Raw genomic sequence first — 22,050 nt, 5'->3', positions numbered from 1 at the left:
ATGATTCAACGTGGCCACCAACCTCAGGTCGTATCTGGCAATAATCTTGGATTCTTTGGATTGAATTTTCTGAGGGAGAATCTAGTTGGCATTGATCAGCCAATTATTAGCTGGTCTAGTACCTGGTCCAGCTCCCTTCTTTAAGATTTATTTATGCATGCATGCAAGAGCTGGGGTGTAGACCAGAGGTGGGGGTGGTGGTGAGGGGGTCCACTAGAGGCAGAGTGGGGAACAGAGCAGGTGGATTGACTGAAATAAGGGGATTGTCTGCTAAGGGGAACAGCGGGGAGACAGGAGAGGTCTGCTGAGCCCTGGGGTCAGCTCCCTGGCCGGGGATAGAGCTCAGGCCACAGTGGCTGCCCATGGTTTCATAGTGCTGAACTTTACCCCTTGAGCCAACAGGGAGGCCCTGCTGCAGCTCTTAACCATCAGTTATACAGTATGTGTCCAGGACTGCCTGTGATGTAGGCTGTTGGCATACATCAGGCTTATCATTTCATATTTGATTTAATTTGAAGCTAGAGCATGTGCTCAAGTGCCTGTTTTACTTGTGCTGATCTGGACTTTTTACCTCTAGGATTTGTTCTGATATATTCCTACTGATACTGTTATCAAAACTTGAAATTTGCCCTCAAATGCTCATTTTCCTTAGAATTCAATAATTGACTAAATGACATAATACTCTTATTGTGGAACCAATCTGGGGTTTTAAAATTTTATTTTCCCAAAGCAAAATCACATTTATGAGTTATGAATATTTTACAGGTGAGAACATCAAAAAAAGATACACGTAAATGCAAATGTCAGTGACATCTGAGTTGGTGTGATGCTGAGTTCAGTCTTTGTCCTTCTTTGCAGATTTATCAACGATGCTGGTTAGTATTCAAGAAGGCTTCAAGCAAGGGTCCAAAAAGACTGGAGAAATTTTCCGATGAACGTGCTGCATATTTTAGGTGTTATCATAAGGTGAGACTCAGTCGCTGTAGCTCTGCAGAAATCTCTTCACAAGTAGGTACCTTGAGTTCACTGGGTCTGAAAACTTAATCTAAGTTTTCTAACTAAGGGGCAAATAATACTTTTCCCCAGAGCAAAATATCTCTAATATCATATCCACTTTTTAATTGCTTAAAATAATTGATTAGAAATGTAGAGTCATTTTCCTGGTTTCTTACTGTTTATTCCTGTTCCAATCTCTAGTGTCGAGGGTTTACTAATTTTTTGGTAAATGTTCAATTTGCAGAGTAGACCTTACCCCAACATTGAAGGCCCTTGAAGGTAAAAGTTAGATCTCCATGGGCCTAGTACAGGGCCTGGAGAAGCAAAGCCCTTCATCCAGTGCTTAGAATGTGGGGGAAAATGAGAGGGGAGAAGCTGGAATCAAGGCAATTGACGAGGAGGCGGACATTCCACCCATTAGTTTATTCCATTACCTTTGATGACTCAATGTAATCCAGACTTGCAGAGCGCTTAGTAGTAGTGAGAGCTCTTCACCCAATAGTAGCTGTGCATGAAAGTGCATCTCTCAGGAATAGGAAGTTACTGGAAGTGTGAGGTGAGCACACTGGGTACATCTGTACGTCAGGCAGTAGATGCTCCGTCGTCCTCACTAGTGGGCGGCCTGTGTGTGTTCTCTTTCTTTATGAAACTGTGTCAAGGCACAAAACCGGCCCCCTGTGCAGGGACAGTGCTAATTTTCATGATAGAATATTTCGGTGGCTTCGGTTCTCCAGCTGGTCACGTCTCGTCCTCAGTGGCCTGGGCCTCAATGGCCTCAGTGGGCTGGGCCAGCAGATCCCTTGGCACGGAGTATGTCTAGGTGAGGACAAGAGTATAGTCGTTCCTTCTGTGCATTTCTCCAAGGGTGGCGGCATCTGGTTTATGCTGTGTTGACAGTTTGGTTTATACGATGATGAAGAGACCTGGGACCAGCTGTCTCTTCTCAACTTAGCAAAACTGACTGTGCTGCTTTCCAGACACATGACTATGCACAGAAGGGGAACGAAAACCCAAAGCAAGACTTCGAGAAAAGTAGGAAGGGTGTCAGATGTTGCATCCTCTGTGTGTTTCGCTCCTCATCTTTGTGAAAAACCCCCTCCTTGAATGTAAAACAAGTTAGGGGGAGATTGAGGACAAACCTGCCCCACTTCAGACTTCTACCTGCTGGCCTTGGAATTTCACATGTAAATCTTTGGGGGGATGGGGTGGGAAGCTGCGTTCTCTTTCATCTATAATAATCATTAACTGCAGTTCAAAGCATCACAGCAGAGGAATTATCTGTATTACGCCTCCGAGCCCTTGATGAGTCCCGTAGCCCAGTCACCCTCCCGAATTTTACATCTGATACGTTCAGTATTAACCTCTTGGGGGCATATAAAAGCCCTGGTAACTCTGAGCTATGCATTTTTTGTCTCAATGCTGTGTAATTTATGAATCTTGATAATAAAATATTGGGCTCATAAGAGGCACACCGTGACCACATTTCAGAGTTTCTTCGAATAGAAAGAATATATTCGAATATATTCCCTTCCAAAAGAAGGGAAGATTGGTTTGTTGTGCCTCCCAGCAGTACTGGGCTGGGGGTGGCACATCCAGACCCATCCCTCCTCCTGGGGTCGTGGTGTTTGTGAGAGCGAGGGGTGTCTTTAATTTCATTTAAAAGGATATTAAGAGGAAAAAATGTCAGTTTTCCATACCTGATTGTTTTTAAATAAGAAATTGAGTGTAAGATTTGAAACTAGGTACCTTCCTCTCTGCAGCTGAGGTAGCTAAGGTCTTCTCATGCAAAACACTGGAAAATAAATATATGAATAATGCACACACACACACAACAAATCATTTTCTTTTTTATTTTTTTTTTTGCCGGCCCCGTGAAGCACCCCTCAAGCACCACAGCTGTCAGCGACGGCTGTGAATTGGATTAGCTGTAATTGCAGTAATATTAAGACTCCAGTGACTATAGATATAGTTCCTGACCTTCTTGTTAAACACGAGCTCACCGTTTTTATTCAGGAATTCAAAGTTGGGAGACCAGCCGGGGTTGAGTGTTTCTGTGCACAGTTTCACGTTTTCAAGATGAAAACAGTTGGGATGAAATCTTAGGGGATGGAAGATGGTCTGTTACTTCTGGGACCAAAACAGATGGTGCAGAGGGTGTGCTGGACCCACATCTAGGAGACCTGTGTCCCTGGGGTTCTTTCTGTTCTGAGAAAAAGTTGTTACCTTTCTTATTGAGGTAACATTGGTTTATAACACTGTGCATGATTTAGGGGTGCAGGTTCACACCTCCTCAGATGGCTGTCACCACCCACCCCGTGGTCCCTGGGGGCCTCTCCTCCCACCCCACCGGCACCCTCAGTCCTGCTGGCCTGTTGCTAAGGCTTGTGCTGGTTTAGCTTGGTCTGTTCCTTTGTCTGTTTCTCTGTATTCCGCCATGAGTGAAGTCATCTGGTGTTTGTCTTTCTCCTGACTTAGCTCCACTTAGCATCATCCACTCCAGTCCCTTCCATGTTGTCCCGAATGGCAATGGTTTGTCCCTTTTTACAGCTGCGTAGATTCCATGTGCACGTATATCACATCTTCATCCACGCATCTGTCGTCGCGCCCTTGGGTTGTATCATAACGTGGCTGCCGTAAATCGTGCTCATGTGGACATTGGCTCTTTGCGAGTGGCACCGCGTCAAGGTGAGGTCACTGGGCCGGCATTCAGTAGCCGGTGTCCTCATGAGAAGAGACATAGACTCTCAGGGAGAAGATGGAGGTGGAGACTGAGGGATAAGTCTGCAAGCTAAAGGATGCCAGTGATGGTGGGCAGAAGCCAGGAGGGAGCTGGAGGAGCTCCTTCTGCAGAGACCTCATGAGGAGCCAGCCTGCCCACACCTTGACTCTGGACTTCTGGCTACAGAGAGAAGACATTTCTGTGGTTCAAGCAGCCAGCATGGGGCACTCCGTTACCTCAGCCCTTGGGAGCCAGATCATGTCACCTTCACTCCTGGCTTCCTCTCCTGGTAGTTGCTTCTGTGACTCTCAATGTTACGTTTATACCTCACTACCTTGTCAACATCCAACATTTGCAACATTAGCAGACTCCCCCCTTCAGGAAGGAAGCGCTTTGGCTCATGTGTATAAGCTCTCCTACCTCTTCTTTCCTTTTTCTTTGTAAAGCGCTAGGCCCTGATTCTGTGCATTTGCTCAGTCATACATAGACGGCCCTGGGCCTCCCCCACGTGTCAGAAAGCGTTGCTTCACACACGGCCTCGTACAAGGTAGGTGTGTGGCTCTACCTTTCACTTTCGGCTTCTCCAGCTTGTCAGCTCTTTACTTCACATCACCTAACTCCAGGCTACTATTGTCTGACAGAAATGTGTGCCGACTGTCCTCACGTACCTCAAGTGTCACCCATTTCAAGAGAAACCAGAAATATAATGTTCCAGTGAAATGTCTTATTACTGAAGTGGATTTTTTAATACAGTGTGGGTGAAATCAGACATTTCTCCGGGCTGAATTGGCCTGCAGCCTCCCACACCTCTTTTTCTTAAATCTCTGAGTTTCCTCTTGAGCAAATAGCAGAACGAAAAAGTGATAATCTTGCCAGGAGTCCTCATGTGACACTATATTTAGGAAGTCTGCAGTCTTATTATGCATAACTTATAAATGAAACTCTCATAATATTCTATCTGTGATGAACTTAGAGAGTCTCATTTTCTTTCATTTATTTATATTAGCCCATGTGTATGCATGCTTTGTGATGAAAAATGCCACAGACACTTCAGCTACAATAAGATTTTCATCAGAGCCACACACATTCCTCAGAAATATTATTTTAATCAAAAACACCATTAAAATTGTCAAAGATGAATTTGTTCACTGTACCTCCTCTACAAGAGTATTCCAATTTTAATTGGAGAGCTGAAGGCTTTTCATGCCAGAATTGCAGGTTGCAGGGGAGACACAGAGGCCAGCTCAGACAGGAAGACTCAGTATATCGTCTAGTGTGGCCACCGTGGATTCTAGATCGAAGGTGGTGTCGGTGTGTGTGGTAACGCTTTTGTGATTACGTCAGGGACGTTGGATCAGGAATGGCCTAGTAGCCATGAGTCCCAGAGCCTTCACCTCTGAAGGATTTTTTCTGAGACGTCCCGTCACCCTTAGAATCACATCCAAACTCCTTGCCATTCCCACAGGCTCCAAGACTGTGCCTGATGCTGCCGTAGCAGATGTGATACTCTCCCAGCCACTCAGCACCTTCCCATGCTGGCCTCCTTCACCCTGGTGCACCTCAGGACTTCTGCACCTGCTGTTCCTTAGTCTAGAAGGCTTTTCCTTGGGGTTTCTTCACTTTCTTTAGCTATTACCCCAATGTTACTGCCTCACAAAGGCCTTGTTTGAACACCCCGCAGTGCCTAGCACATTTTTTCAGGATATTAAATTCATAACACTTAGCACTATTGAAATTATATCAGTCATTTATTTGTACCTTTTTTAACACCTGCTAGTTGGCAGTAAGCTCTGAGAGCCCAGGGAGCCATATTGCATGTTGAGCTCTGTGATCTCAGCATCTTTATATCAACTCAGTATGATCGAAGCTTCCGTCAAATGCTGGAATTTCTGATGGGAGGGAGAACCCCGGGTTTTCAGTCAGAAAGGACATTCACTACATTTACATTCTCTGTACCTTAAGCTCCCCATCTACAAAGTCAAGACTGTGATAATAGCACTCACCTCTCAAGGTCAATGTGAAGATTTTCTAAAACAAAGACCAACACTTTATAGTTTTAGTAAACCTTGTGAACCCTTAGAAATTATTTGTTCTAAATAAAGTGAACAGAGAAAGGGTGGGTTTCCTCAAGTTAGTGAAAAATTAGTCAAATAGGTGGTGGGATCTGAGAGGAATCACAGAACATTGCTGGCCACGTGAGTTCCTGGGGAAGGGAGTTGCGTTGAGAAGGGGTGGCGACCGACTTACTCTAAGTGCTTTTATAGAATCTTCCATTTTGTTCTCTTCATTCTTCTTATTCTTTAAATTATAAACATACATGATCCTTGTAATAAGTTTAATTCTGAAGGGTAGGAAGTGACATGAAAGACAATAATGCTATCTTAGCCCTCAGAAAAGGGTGCTAATAAATTGATGTGTGCTTTTATAGACTTCTTTCTCAGTTTACACAAATAGAAGCCTCTTCTCACACACTGATAGATCATATTTTTAGACCAAAAATGGAAATGGAGTAGTTCATTGCATCCTGTGCATATCTTTAAGGAGATCACGATTCCGGATTTCCCCAAGACACTCTTGGTGAGCCTGTTGTCCTGGCGTAATTTTCAGTAACGAGTCCTTTCACATTCCAAATATTCTGGCTTATAAGATGCATTAAATGACCACATTAATTATATAGCCTTCTTCCCTCACGTTTTGACCATAACTCTAAGTCAGTAATTAGCAGTTTCACCTCATTAATTTAATAACTCTAGAGTACTCTTTATAAATTGATACACCATAATCTGTTTAAAAACACCCAAATTGATGGACAAAAAGGTTTCCAATTTTCTTGCTAATGTGAATTCTATTATGGTGGGAAAACTTGTCTATCTTTATGTGCTCTTACTGATTTTTTTGCAAAAAAAAAAAAAACCTCCCAAGTTTTAGAAGTGAGATTGTCAGGTAAAGATCCCTCACCTTTAACATTTTTGCAGCTACTGCCAAATTGTCTCTAGGTAGCTTCTACAAAATCACACACCCACTGACAACTTAGGAAAGTACCTTTCACTCTAGATTCTATTCTGCCTACAAATTTCAGATGCAGACTTAAACATGCATGCACGCGCACGTGTGTGTGTATGTGTGTGTGTGTGACTTTTGTATTTTTAAGGAAGACACAATGAATAGATTATTTCAGTTACTTCACATGTACAAACAAAGACTCCCTTTCCAGTGAGACAGTCCAAATTTATAACTCAGACAGGCGCTAGTCCAATTTATTTTCAGTGACCAAGGTCACGTAGATATTTTTGGAAAGAATGAAACCATCTCTGTGGGGTCGGGATATAACTGTCTAGACTGGTTCTTTCTTAAGAATCTTTTCTAAAATGTTTGCTTAAACTGCTGTGTCCGGGGTCCTAAGGGGAGACTTGTGGACACAAATGCTTTGTGCAGACAACTTTTGATTAGAGCTGAGCATGTAACCTTATCTGTCTGGCCCAGCTTACGTGTGTGGAATGCGCTGAACTAGAAAACCCTGTTTTTTCAGGACAGACAATATGAAAATTTTAAAAGGTTTGGAACACACTAAGGCAATCTTTTGGATATTTTTAATAGAAATGTTTATCAATGTATTTTGGAATACTCTGAAATTTTCAACAGATGGCAATAATATAATTGATTCCTTTATTAATACTCAGGAAAGCGTTATGAACCCAGAAATGGGTTGCTTTCATATTGCTTTTATTTTCAAGGGCAACCTACAAAAGTTAAAGGGGCTTGTGATTCTTCGTTTTCAGGAGGATAATGGCTTTCATGTTTTTTTTAAGAATAAAGTAATTTGAGGCTTCCGTAGAGCTTGCGATTTGCATATACAAAGTAAATTGCTCATTTAATTCATTCAGTCCCACAAGGGGAAAAATAATTAGAATATAGCCTAGAAAAGCAAGGTGGAAAATTGCCTTTTAGGTAGCCATCCCGTGTTCACTCTGTAAACATAAATAAATCATCATCTGTAAATTACCAACAGCAAAAGAAGGGAAAAATTGGAAATCAAATCCTTGTTTTCCTAAATGGCTTTTGCCTTAGCAGCACACCAGAAACATACTTAATATCCCCACACAATGCCTACTAATTGCCTAATTCTGACAGGAATATACTAGTTCCTCAAAAGAATGTACTTTTAAAAATCCAATTCTATTAATCTTCCCTTGAAACACCAGAAGAAATTTCAACCGTTTCTGTCTCGTTACAAAATAATCCATTAGGAAAATTGAATTGTGTCATTGGTAATTGTTTTCCAGGTTGTTAATGCAAAACTGTATTGGTAGCTAATTAAACTTTTAAAGTATGGCCACTTTGTTAATCGCTGACTATTAAACATTTATTTCAATGAATACTATCATTGATGATGAATAAGACATCTGGAGGATGGCTTTAAAAGCCAAATTAGTTTGGCGTTCCTTCTTTGGGAATTCTTAATTGGATGGCACACGCCAAGATTTATTAGAATTTAGGAGAGGGTTGAATCTTCCCTTTCATGAAGCTATAGTACTGTGTTATTTTGATGCACAAAAAACTGAGGTCCAGGATCTACAGAGCAATTATAAGTAAGTAGCTCTTGAGTCTCTCCCTGTCTGCTCGTTCCTCTTTTCTAACTTGAGATAAAGTCCTGTGCACTTATGTCTGCTGGCCTCCCTGGACCTCATCACAACCCTCAGGTCTTCCGGAATCCTTCACCCACCAGGGGGGAAACCAAGTCACTGCCCAGGCTCACCTCCAGGGGGCGCCATTCTCATCCATCCCACCCGAATGCTGGGGGGCAGTTGCATGTGGGATCAGCCTGGTTCCTTTTTTGCCTTTACTGGAACAGTGATTCCCAACCCCAGCTCTATCAGCGCGTCCTTCGTGGGAAGTTTGGTCGCCTCTCTGGCTTCTACCCAGTAGCACCCCTCCCAGTTTTGACAACAAAAAATGTCTGGGGCGGAGGGGCTGCAAAATCTCCCTGACTGGGAACCCTTGGCCTACAGAATAATCTTTGTAATATGTAGATGGGGCCATTCCATTTATCCACTTAAAACCTTTTAGTATCTGCTCTTCCGACTTCACGAGTCACCCTAAACCCCTGACGGCAGCCCTCCGGCCCCTTGTGATCTGGCCCCGGGCCAGCCTCCTTGTCAGCTCCTGTTACCGCCTCCTCGCCGCTGCCCTCCCCGTGGTTGTCACGCTGTTTCATGATGGTGCTCAGGTTGTTTCTTCTCCCTGGAGACTGGTCTTCTTTCTCTTTGTCTCCTGAACACTGTCCAGTCTTCGTGACCCACATTAAGAGCAACAGGCCCTAACTCTGCGGTGGCGGCCTCTCATCCTTCTCCCTAGATTCATTTGTTGGCATTTGGTGGTTCTGTCAAGAGTAGCGAGTTGGTCTGTGCCCGGAGCCCAGCTCTGCCCCTTGCCAGCTGTGTGCATGAATTTAGCTCCGTGGCCACAACACTCTTTCCTGGATAGTGGGGATACAGTGGTGACAGTGAGTGAGGAGGCGTGGGGGGAAATAGAATAACCTGGTGGCTATGAAATCTTCAGAACTCAACATCCCCAACATCTAACGCATGATTAAGGCTCTGCCTCTGGGAGTGAAATCCTGACTTTGCCCCTGGAGGGGAATTGTCCACTCTGGGCGTGTTGATGGTGTCACTGGGCCTGGGTTGGGGCGGTCCAGCTCCAGAGACAGAGCTTTCCCTTAGTGCGCACCTATGAGGATCCACGCGTGAGGGGCACAGTGCTAAGCACTGGAGGGCAGGAGGGAGGTACAGTAGCAAACTAGAAGATGGCTCCCCGCCTCTACTCTGCTGGAGAAGAGAGAGACATGAAGGAAACAGGGGCAAACAGTGTGTTGGTATGACTGATAAATACTGCGGGGTACTAAGGGTCTCAGAGGGCAAAGCAAGTGTGGGCCGAGGGCGTTGTCATTCTCAACAGAGCCACCAGCAGGGCTGTCGTTATAGAGACAAAGTGTGAGCAGCTGAAGTTGGGCCAAGGGGGAGCCCTGGGGCTCTCGGAGGATGAGCGTTCAGGACGAAAGAACAACAAATACAAAGTGCTCTGGTTTCATGAGATTGAACAGACCCCATGAATGAAATTGGCTTCAGTTGGGCTTTTAGGACAAATAAATTGGGCACCGCCTTTCTTTCAGGGGCATTTGTGTCTCTTCAACACAGCGACCTCAGCATCATGTAGGCTGCATTTGCACAGAGGTGCATAAAAGATGCACGTGACAAAGGCCTGGCTCCTGACAAGCCTTCTGTCATTTTCTGCATTAGCCCAGGAAAGGCGGGTGGGGCCGCTCTCACCATCTGCGTCCCATCGCTGTTGAAGGAAGTCTGGACCTCCGTGCAGGGGAAGACTTGAAAGTCCCCATCACACTGATTAGATGCCAGGCAAGTTCCACCCAAGGGCTTGAGAAGCCAAAAACCCCAGGACCCTTTCTCAACAGGCTCTTGAAGTTCAGCCTAAATGGATCTGAATGTGCGTGGCTGCCTCCAGGACCCACCTCAGGATGGTGAGAACTTGCACTATGTTAACAGCTCACTGCCCCTGCTGAAGTGCCTGTGAAGAGACCGATGACAGGGTCAAGTCATAGATGAGCGGCTCTGTCCTGAAGTCAGCCACCTGAGTTTACGCTACAGTCCATCTTGTGACAGCACTAGAACCTGAGGCTGAGGCCGTACAAGGGTGTGGGGGTGTATGGCATGCCCCCTACCAGCTCAGCATACAGAGAATTGAACTTCTCACCTGATCAAATGCAGCAGTTGTACATATTTGAAATAATTGAATGATAATAGGGATTCTAGTAAAAGTTCAGGATCAATGTTAACAGATTATTCTAATAGAAGGCAATTTGGGGGTGGCCATACCCTAAAAGCATCATCAGTCAATATTGATCTTGTCTCTGGCAATCATAGCTCTTTACTTGGCAAACCAATTGGGCTAAAAGGATAAGAATTTTATAGGGCCTCCCCAGTGGTGCAGTAAGCTGAGCGCAGTGCTGTGAAGCTGTCTGCAGCCTCCGCAGCACCAGTTCAATTCCCGGCTGGCCAGGGAGATACCCACATGGCGAGACAGATCTCTCCTGTCTTGCCCACTGCTTTGGTCCGTCTACCTATTCTGCTCCCCACTCTGTCTCTGGTGAATCCTCTCACCCTCCCACATCTCTGGCCTGTACCCCAGCTCTTGTATAAATAAAAATAAATCTTAAAAAAATTTTTTAGTAGTTGCTGGTGCCCTTCCCTGAAAGGTGGTCAGAACTGACTATTCACATAATACCAAAGTTTCACCTGGCTCTAAATACAACTAAATACAACTCAAATAAATACAACTCAAAATAAGGCTTTGTTAGTATAGAGAGAAGTGTTTGGTGCAACCAGTGGCGGTGCTGAGTCTCACTAACAGGGATGTTCTGACTCAGTTGCTTTTTCATATGATGCCACGTGAGGCTCACAGAGTCATATCCAAGTGACTTTACATGAATATTTTCTGAATCTCATCAAGCCTTGGATGTAACATCTGTTTTAGGAGAAGTACAAGGAGATCAGAAAATTAAGGGCACCATGGAAAAGCACACACTTCTGGACCATGGGATATTCTACAGGAAGATGGATGTGATGTTTTCAAAATGGTGGTGTCATCTGCAAAATGTGGGCATCTTGTAAATTAATAGAGATTCAGACATAAGAAGAAATGCAATACATGGATCTACTGGATTGAATCCTGGATTGGGGTGATGGTGGAGGGATGGGGGCACAGATTTAAAAGATGTTTTGGGGACTTTTAGGGAGATTTGCATATGGGATGGAAAATTAGATGATACCAGAATTTCTTACCTATTTTCTTAGTGGAGAAAAGGGCTTTGAGGTGATGTGGGGAAACCTTGTTATTTGCAAGAAAGATTTGCTGAAGTTGCAAGATGCTATGGGTTAATGCCTGTAATTTACTTTTGAATAGTTTAACCCAGACCAAGGGTTCACTTGCATATATATTTATTTACATGTAAAAAGAGAGAAAACATAGGTATTTTTCTTTTTCTTTTTGGCTTATTTCGCTGAGCACGATCACTTATAGCAGGAATCTAGAAAACTTAAATAAGGGACCAGGAAAATGAATAACTATAAGAAAGTGAAAATAAAAATCAACAAAAAACTATAAACCAGAGACACTCTATGGGGGCTAGGGGGAGGGAGGGGAGGGATTGGGGTCAAAATAAGGGGGTTGCAATTGTATGGGGAATATAAAAATAAAATTTATTATTTAAAAAAAAAATAAAAAGAGAGAAAACAAAGTCAAGGTGAAAATGTCAGAGGCCCTCCTGACTGGTCTTCATTACTTTTTACCGGTGGACTTTTCAAGGAGCCATTGTCTGCTGTGAGTTTTGAGTTAGTCCATGATCATTTCTGTCAGAAAGAAATGGTGTCAGTTTGTGCAAAATCAGATTAAGCCTGAAGCTAAACTGGGCTTGGAAAGTAAACACTCAATTTCTAATGAAAAACAAGCATGCCAAAGGTCCCAATATTGACATCAGCAAGCCATACAGATGTTTCTGGTCTGCTTTGATAGCTACAGATTTTATCTTCATTACAGAAAAATCTCTGGAGTCAGTAAGCTTAAATATACTCTTGAAAAGGAAAAGCAAGGTGAAAACTGGAGAGGTTATGTTATAGAGCAGCCCCGATATTAAACGGGTTCCTGGCTGTGGGTCCTCACCCGCGCGCTTTAAAGAGACTTATGAATACTCTACTACAGACACACACAAAAGGGTTAATAAAAGGTTTATTTACAAGAGAAAAAGAAAATAAGGAAAAGGTACAACTCAGGGAGAAAATAGGGAAATAAAGTCTTTAATGCGTCCTACCCGATCCGAAGACCTGGAAACCCAAAGTCACTCTCAGAGCTGACCGGACGCTCCAAGCTGGCCGAGAGCCCAAAATGGAGAGCCCCCCAAAGCCCACGTGTCTGCCTTTTGTATCCACCTGGCTGCTTAACCCCACCCTCAGGTCCCAGCCACCTTCCCTTTGGTGGTGATGGGATTTGGAGTTCCCAGTGTCTTTGGCTTTGACCTGGGGTGGGGGTGGAGTCCACAAAGCCTGTATGGAATTTGCTTTGGGACATCCTTTTCCCCCTAACAGTTACATTAATTTGAAAGAATAATCAGACAGGCGGTGACCTAGAAAATAAACAGAAGTTATTTTGATTGTCTAACTTGGTCTGCTATTGTTTTAGCATAGAGATAATATAAAAGGGTAGAAAAAACATTGCAGTGTACTCACATGCCATTTTTAGTCAGAAGACTTGACTCTTATTTCATTCCTGTTAGCTATCAAAACTCTTAGCAATGAGAATTTGTAACTAAACCTCACCTTCCCCGTCTCTGAGAGTTATTTTAAATCCTAGTTCTCAAGCATATTTCAGATTTTGGTCATGAGACTTGAAAGCTTGATTGTCTTTCTCATTTAGGAAATGCAATTGTAAAATTGTTATAGGACAGGGAAATGGGCAAGAGAGACAAGAGGAAAGAGATGGGCCCATTGGATGGGTGCTCTTTGGGATATTATGTGGGAACCAGTCTCCACCAACTTTTTATTGGCATCCATGCCTCTGTCCAGCAAATGAGCTTTCATTTATATATATGTGATACGTGTGTGTGTAGCTTGTGATGTCATAAACAATGAGTATGACTCTCTTAGATTAGCTGCATTATAAATCCCTATAAATAGATTAAGTCCTTCCCTTTCAAAAATTCTAGGGGGTTATTCCAGGTAACTGAGTATATTGGTAACATTTGATCCCAAGGGCACAATTCCCTGTCTTCGAGTTTGCTGAATCTCTCTTCTGTTTCATCAAGTGTGCTATTGAATCCCTCTAGTGATTTTTCAATTCATCTACTTGTAACCTCCAGTTCCAAAATTTTGGTTTGGTTCTTTCTCTGTAAGAACTCAGTCAAAAAGCATGGCCCTTGAACCAAAATAACAAAGTAAATCTCCAGAAACTGACCTAAAGAAATGTGGGTATATGCATTACTTACCAAAAATTAAAAATCAACATTATAAAGACTCTCAATGAGCTCAGGTAAATGAGTTTGCACAGATGAAGGAAAATGGTATTGCTCTCTTGGGGTTTACCAGCTTTCCATGAGCTGCACAGCCTTAGGGGGAAGGGAGGTAGAAAGATACAGAGGGGCATCAAAGATGGCTTACCCCTTAGCACAAATATCAAGCATGGGGGTGGGGGAGTCAAATGTTAAGACCTATAAGTAAACCTAATCCTTGCCAGACAGGTCAATTGCTACCTCAGGAACTTTGCACCCACATTACCTGCGTCTGGTATGACATGGCTCAGTTATCCCCAAGTTCACTCTCATGGTCTTCTGCTCAAATGCTCCCTTCTCAGAAAGGGGTTTATTGATATAAAGTAACAAAATGCCCTGAGCCCACACCAAATTCTTTTTACAGTTTTATTTATTCTCATAGCCCTTCTGGTGAAATGCTTCCATTTACTTATTTTCTCCAATTGTTAGGGGGAAGTGATGTCCTGATATTCTTTTTTTTTAAAAAAATTTTAAAAAAAGAAAAAAAAAAGAATATCAGGACATCACTTCCCCCTAACACCTTCACTGGAATTTAAATTGCAGAGGGGCAGAGTCTCTGTGTCTCATTGGCTGTCTCATCCCCAGTGAGTAGAACCATACTTGATACAAAGTATTTTTAATGAATGAATGCATGCATAAATAAATAGTAAATAAACAATGAATTAGACTTTGTGATGGATGAATGGGTGTAAGATGGCTGAAGAAGGAATGTGGTTCTACTACAATCCTTCTTTGAATGCTTGACCTTGAGAGAGTTTTGCATTTTATCTGTGAATCTGTACCCAGCTTAATTCATGCAGAGCCCTGGGGGTGTCTGTATGCTGCTGATGTGAAAGAAAAATAAAAGCTATAACTGCAGACACTCAGGAGGGAGTTTCCTAAAAAGTTTGGAGCTTGGCAGAAAACAACTTCTGGCAGACCTGAGATGTGAGAGATAAAGAAGAAATTCAAACTGAGGGTGAAGTGAACGTTGCTGCGTGCGAGTAGACTGGCTTCTTGTCCCCCTGGAAGAGGTGCTGAGGGCCCAGGCGGCAGAACCGCGATACCGTTGCCTTGTTCAACATTTTTTTTTTTTTAATAAATTTTATTGTTATATTCCCCATACAATTGCAGCCCCCCCCATTCTGACCCCAATCCCTCCCCTCCCACCCCCGCCCCCCTAAAAGTGTCTCTGGTTCATAGTTTTTTGTTGATTTTGATTTTCACTTTCTTATAGTTATTCATTTTCCTGGTCCCTTATTTAAGTTTTCTAGATTCCTGCTATGAGTGAGACCATCCGGTATTTAACATTTTTTTTTTTTAAAGATTTATTTATCTATTTATACAAGCACTGGGTACAGTCAGAAGTGCGGGAGGGTGAGAGAATTCACCAGAGCCAGAGCGGGGAGCAGAGCAGGCAGAAGGACCGAAGTACACTGCTGAGGGGAGCAGCGGGCGGCAGGAGAGGTCTGCGCGCCATGCGGGACCCTCCTCCGGTGGCCGGGGAGCAGCCGGGGGATCGAACCGGCGCTGCAGAGGCTGCAGGCAGCTTCGCAACCCAGCGCTCAACTGCTGCGCCACCGGGGAGGCCCCTTGTTCAACATTTTACCCTAACATGGAGAAGGAAAAATCCCGGCTGCTGATGAAGGAAATGATATTTATTCAAGGACCTACTTTCTTTATCCTTTGTTCATTCAAAGTCCCAGTTTCCAAGAACCTGAGGAAGTTGGGGACTTCCGTGCAGTCTGCTTTTCATGGCCAGAGACATTAGGTCGCCCCCAGTTCAAGTGACGTCCCTCTCAAAGGTAAATCTGCGACCTGATCAATATCAGTTTGCTGCGAGAGTGTGTTTTCAGAGACCAATGATTTCCTGATCAAAGAAGTATTAAAAATATGCCTTGCCTCAATTTTCTTGTTTACAAAATGGAGTGATGGTAGAAATAAACATATCTTATAAAAATTTTTGACTTATGAAGATACCTGTGTTGGTTGTAATAATCACCATTACATTTCTGAGGAAGACTCAGCTATGGAGTCGTGTAGATTGCAATTCTTTTGGAAGTAAGAAGAGAGCTCATGTGCATATGCGTGTGTGTGTGTGCATGGGCGTGTGCATGTGCGTGTGTGTGTGTGTGTGTGTGTGTGTGTATGGGGAGTGTTTAGGGGAACTGCATGCACATGCTCCTTGAGTTGCAGTGCTGAGCTGGGGACTGAAACTTGCTGTAGAACCTGAAGGTCTTTTCCCACATAAAATGTAATCCTGTGTTCTGTGAACACAATCACCACCCCCACCCCCCACTTCCCGAGCGGAGGTGTGGGGTTGCTTATTATCTAAACCAATTTCCAGCACGGGTAATTGTGTTCTGAGTCATGCAGTTCTCCTTGCACTTCCTGACTGTTGTGGGTGACGCGACTTACTCCTTCCACTTGGCCCTGAACGGACGTGCAGGGAAGCGACGTGCTTCAGTGTCACGGCCGTGTTCAGGCCCAGGGGGGCTGACTCCCGTCTTAGCAGGGGGTCAGCACCGAGCCTGGGCCGCTCATCCTTTACTTCGACCACCCAGGAAAAGAAAGGGGTCCTCAAATCAGAGACCACTTTCAAATCTAAAGCTCCTCTGAGTTTTGAGTTCGTTATTGGCCTTTCAGGGGGTGAAGGGCACAGCTTTTGGGACCCATTTGCCGCATTCAGAGCTCAGCTGGTTTTCAGCTGTGAATGTGGGCGCGTGCGTCTCAGCTTTCCCAGTCTCGGTTTCCTCATCTGGATAATACCGATCAAGGCGACGTCTTAGCTCGTAGGCTCAAATGAGAGATTCTGTATTAAAAATACCCTCCGCACAGTGCGTGGCGCGCGGCCCAGCCTCAGACGCGCCTCCTCTCAATGTCTGTGTTTCATGGATGCCGCTCTCCGTGACGGCGGTGACGGGTGACCCGTGTCCACTGGGAACAGGAGACGCGATGGGTTAGTGACAGCAGGAGCTAACAGACTACAGTTTCATGCAGCGTAGATGGAAGTGAAGGGAAGGAACAATTGATTCACACCAAGGTCAGGGCAAGTTTCCCAAGGAAAATGAACCTGAAGGAAAAGTATGATTTCCTGGAGCAGAGGCAGGGGGACGAGGCATTTACCGTGGAGGAGCACGAAGCAGGGGAGTCTGTGGCTGCGTCCTGCAGGTCGTACGATACTGCATGGGAGTCCCTCTACGTGATCATTCTGTGTTCGATTCAGGGAACACAATGATAAGCAAAACCTATACTGTCACTGCTCTCTGTGGCCTTCTCAGGAGAAGAGAGACGGGCACTAAACCATACCCCGCCCCCCCCTCAGAGGGCTTTGCAGACAAAGATGTCATCGGGTGGATGGTAGAGCCTTGAGACTCCATCATAGAGAGGGAGGTAGGGGCTGTGCAGTAGGGTCCCTGCAGTGACTAAGCTAAGAGTTACTGGTGACTGGGGGTGAATTAAGGCGTGGGGAAGACTGTGTGTGAGGCGAACCCCGTGGCCTTTTGGGAGCTGGGACACAGGACACACGAGGATGGTATCAGAGAGGAGATTGGTGGGGTAGCTCTGGGGTGGACAACAGAGCGCCTTGGTGGTCATTCTGAGGATTGGGACCCTTATCCCAAGGGCAATGGAAAGTCATTTAAGTGTCCTCTTTTATGCACAGCAATGGTGGAATCTGACCCGTGTTTTTAAAATTCTGTCTGGATGCTGCATGAATCGTGCATTCTTGGGGTTGAGATGAAACAAGAGAGATAGATAAGCAGTTCTGGCAAGTGGCTTGTGTTGAGGTGGTGACTCAATAAACAACAACAAAAAAAGTGGTTGCATCTGGTAAACTCTAGAATAAGAGATGATATGGAGCCACTGAAGAGACTGGTTTGGCCATCTTTTGTAGAACACTGGCATCTTAGTCCTGATGGTACAAAAGAAGAATAAATTTGGTAGCTTATAAGCAGCAGAAATTTATTTTTCACACTTTTAGAGAAGGGGAAATCCAAGCTCAAGGCACAAAAGATTCAGCATCTGCTTTTTGGCGTAGAAGGTGTCTTCCTGCCATGTTCTCATGTGAAAGAAGGATATAGGGGCACCTTAGAACCTCCTTTGTAAGGGCACTGATCCTGTTCATGAGGCAGCACCCTCATGACATCATCATGACATGGCATCACACTAGGAGCTAGGAACTGGGGGGGCAAACATTTAGTTTATAGCAAGTGTTATGATATTTCATGCTTAGAAATTTATAATTATACCCTAAAAAGAGCTTGTGTAGGTAAAGAAGCAGGAATATGTAATAATAAGATTAGTATGCACATGGAGAAGAATCTTTATGCTTCTTCCCACCTATTTCTTGATCCTGGCATTTATTGAACTTAGAAAACTAGACGGAAATCATAACATTACTGAAGACGGATGGGAGGCACATTCTTTCATAGAACAACACAGAGAGATATGCTAAGGGGAGGTTCAGCATGTCCCCATGACAGAGGCATTTGTCTTGTTTGTACACTCCTTGGAAGCCGCCCAAGCCTTCTGTTTGCAGGACTCGAGTGTGAGGCTCTTTGAAGGCAGCAAGGAATCTAAATATCACTGAGTGAGGGGCAGACATTTTGCAAACCAATAACCCAACACTCTTCGTGAGAGGGAGCAGTTTATAAAGAGTAAGGCGACGAGACAGGGAGAGAGAGAGAATGAAGTTCTGATGGGGAGCCTTCCTTCCAAGGTAGGGACCCCATCACCATGGAGAATGTAAGTCAGGAAGAAGCGGGAAATATCCCACAAGCTAACTGTGTGTTGGAGCATGCAGCATTTTCGAGGCTCTCAGCTCTCCATCTCTGATTGACAGAGTGAAATGATTTAGTTATGGATGGAGCACTCTTCCCTTCCTCGGGGGTGATGGGTTTATGCTGGGAGCAATCTGAAGGGACAGAGTATTTGAAAGTCTGTCCACAGTGATGACAATAGATGACACCACAGTGATTGAGAAGACAGACTCTGGGGAGCAGAGGAGGGATAAAAACAAAGTGAGGGCTTCCTGGTGGCGCAAGGGGTTATGTCTCAGCCCTATGAAGCTGTCCGCAGCTACTGCAGCACGAGTTCGATCCCCAGCCAGGGAGCTGACCCACATCGTCCAGCAGACCTCTCCTGTCTTCCCTCAGCAGTGTATTTCAGTTGGTCTGCCTGTTCTGCTCCCCACTCTGTCTCTGGGGCATCCTCTCACCACCTGCATCTCTGGCCTGCACCCCAGTTCTTGTGTGCATAAATAAATAAATCTTGAAAAAAAAAAAAAGCTAAACAAGCTTTCTACCTTGATAAGTTTTGAGCCTGGGCCACTTCATTTGCTTTGAAAAATTTTTAAAGGACAGGCAATCTGTTCACCCCCCTTGCTGTATATTCAGGGGGACACAGATCATCCACCGCTTTCACACGCACACTTTTAGGTCAAGCTGTGTTGATCTGCGGGGTGCCCCCCAGGCCCGCTGTCGCCGGCGGATGCGCACCGTCCACGTGTGACCGCTGTCCCCGGCTCCTTTTCCAGGTCACGGAGCTCAACAACGTGAGGAGCGTCGCTCGGCTTCCCAAGAGCACCAAGAAGCACGCCGTGGGCATCTACTTCAGTGACGACACCTCCAGGACCTTTGCTTGCGAATCAGGTTTGTCTGAAGCAGCAAAGACCTTGTTGCTTTTAGTTCGTCAGTGGATGCCGGGCCTCCAGGTTCATCTCTCTGCTTTTCCACAGACCTTGAGGCTGATGAATGGTGCAAAGTCCTCCAGGTGGAGTGTGTGGGGACGCGGGTCAACGACATCAGCCTCGGAGAGCCTGACTTACTGGCTACCGGGGTTGAGAGAGAACAGAGTGGTATGTAGAGAAAATTCTTCTCCTTCTCTCTTGTTTTAATTGGTTGTTCTCCCCATTGAACATAAGACGTCTTCACTATGTGACCTGATAGAAATGTGCAAAGAGAAAAGTAAAGATGACCTCTAAGCTCACCCAAAACTTGCATTAATATTCCAGTGTATTGTCTTAGTGCTTTTATTGTACATCAGGTGAATGTGTCGACATTTATAACATCAGCGAAAGCTTGAGGGAAATCTGCTCCCCGCCAGTTTCTATGGAAGCTGCTCTACTTCCATTGGATCATTTAATTTCACCAGCAGTCTGATGACACAGGCCCTGCTCCCTCCCCATTTTACAGGTGAGGAAACTGAAGCTTCAGGGGATAACCTGCTTCCTCTAATTCCCACAAGTAGCTTTGGATTCCGGCCTGTGTAGTCTTGGGCCTGTATTTATAATGTACAGATGTTATCGTGCAGTGGGTTTTAGTCTTTTCCACTTAAAAATTTATTGAAATCTTTCCACTGTTGTTCACGAAATCCCAACTTCATGTATGTTTCATCAAGTTTAAATCCATCTAAATCTGTGATTTTGCTTTTCAAACTGAAACCCCTTCAGCTAACTTTTTGAGATCGACACATGCCTTGGGAACCAAGCTTTTTAAGGAATAAAGACCAAAACGCTCGTGAACGCTGCAGCACCTGTCTGTGTTGGTTTGCAGCATGAGCCTGGGGCATCTCTTTGCCTCCAAGTCACCGAGTCTGTGATAAGGTGGAGGGGACCCCAGAGTTCTGTTTGAGACCATCGATTTGATCTGTGAGGACAGATCACCCCTAGAGGCTCTGAGTCTCCTGGCTGGATTAGAACCTGGTAGAGGCGGAATCGGGCTGACCCTTTTCATGGGTCTACACTCAGCTGTTGGGAAAAGATGGTCCCCCACCTCCCGATTGGGGCTGTGTCTCCATGACATGTTTAGTCTGGGCTCATGTGGATGCGTCCTCTTGGCCATCGTCCATCTCCACGCAGATGACGTCAACATGAAGGGGAGCACGTGGCAGGCTCTCGTTTGATTTAATCGAGTGTGCTCAAATCAGCACTCATTTTTCACAAACTTATATTTGTGAGGCTGTGTCCTGATCATTTGCTGCAAATGGAATTCAAGAATTATCTATTCCTAGGAGTGACTTTTCCCATGCTGGTTTTCTGTGCCTCAGTTTCCTCTCCTGTCAAATGGGAATAAAAATACCTCTGTTATATGATTATTAGACATAATTACAAAACCCAACTAGGTATTTTAAGGCATTTTACACTATTATTTCATTTGGCTCCATCTAATTGTAATTAAAGTGGTCACTCTTACCCCATTGCTGTTGTTGCTCTGGAGTGGGTAGAGTTATAGAAGAAAGAAAGGAATTGGTAATAAGCTCACTTTTCAATGAATCATGACTTTTTCTTACTTGTTCCAGAATTCTCCCAAGGGAAACTTCCCCCATTAAAGTATACTTTTAATAATAGCTCCTATCAATAGACATAGAACATATTTGCTTATGGGGAGTTTAAAATAACTTAGACATTTCTAATAATAGATGCATGAATACATTTTATGAATATAATCTTGTCACACTTATTTACTCAATTCAATTAGAATCTATGACAATTCAAATGACTTCCTTATTATGAAACAATTCATCCAGAATTCTACTAATATTGCTAGTGCCATGCCACTATCTTACCAGATATTGACCACCTACCATAATGATGGATAGGTGAAAATGTGTTTGCTCTAGTGATAATATTTTTGTTTATGTTTCCCTTAAAGGGTTTGTCTCTATAACTTCTCAAATCAAAGAATTTTCTAAAAATTTTAACAGATGGAAGGAAAATTTGGTTGTGTTCCTAAGCCAAAGTTACTTATATAGATTGATCTTGGTGAAATTTTAACAATCACCCAAATAATAAGCAAATGAATATATCCTGTATTTGGCTAAAGAAAGTTCTTTGTTAAAACTGCTATTCATTGGTATTTCCCATCTGTTGGTCAGTGAAATGCATAGTATTAGCGTGGAGTTTAATATAAATAATTTGGGATACAGTTTTGTCCATTTAGTTATGAAAATTATAAGTTGATCAATCTAACTTTAATATCATTAAGCCATGCAGCCAGCACTTTGCACCTGCATCCTTTGTGAACACAAAAGTGTGGGTGTAATTGCTACGTACTTGTCAGGGAAAAAAAATTGCTTTTAATGGATTCATTGCTTTAGTATTATTGGCATCCAAATTTTTTTATTATGCAAATTTAAAAATTCTAAAAATGGACTTTGCTCATGTCATGTTTAGTGCATGTTGACAGCCAGACTGTATCACGATTGTTATTTAATATGGGTGTTCACTTAAAAAATCATTTGG

At 43.9% G+C, this 22,050-nt stretch overlaps 1 protein-coding gene across 2 annotated transcripts in view; it reads left to right on the top strand.

Moving 5' to 3' along the window:
- The window catches only part of DOK5 (docking protein 5), a gene marked incomplete at both ends in the record, with an annotated part of 105,819 nt that overhangs the window by 52,810 nt on the left and 30,959 nt on the right, over window positions 1-22,050 (top strand). For both annotated transcript variants that reach the window (XM_084247040.1, XM_084247039.1), the window contains 3 exons: window positions 859-966; window positions 19,345-19,459; window positions 19,546-19,665. In XM_084247040.1, coding sequence (XP_084103166.1) covers window positions 859-966; window positions 19,345-19,459; window positions 19,546-19,665 — 343 coding nt within the window. The remainder of the gene's footprint in view (window positions 1-858; window positions 967-19,344; window positions 19,460-19,545; window positions 19,666-22,050) is intronic.

The sequence above is a fragment of the Talpa europaea genome (genome assembly GCF_964194135.1).
Source record: "Talpa europaea genome assembly, chromosome: 11".
Classification (NCBI taxonomy): Eukaryota; Metazoa; Chordata; class Mammalia; order Eulipotyphla; family Talpidae; genus Talpa; species Talpa europaea.
The sequence above is the reverse complement of the archived record's forward strand: the minus strand, read 5'-3'. Positions and strand labels throughout refer to the sequence as shown.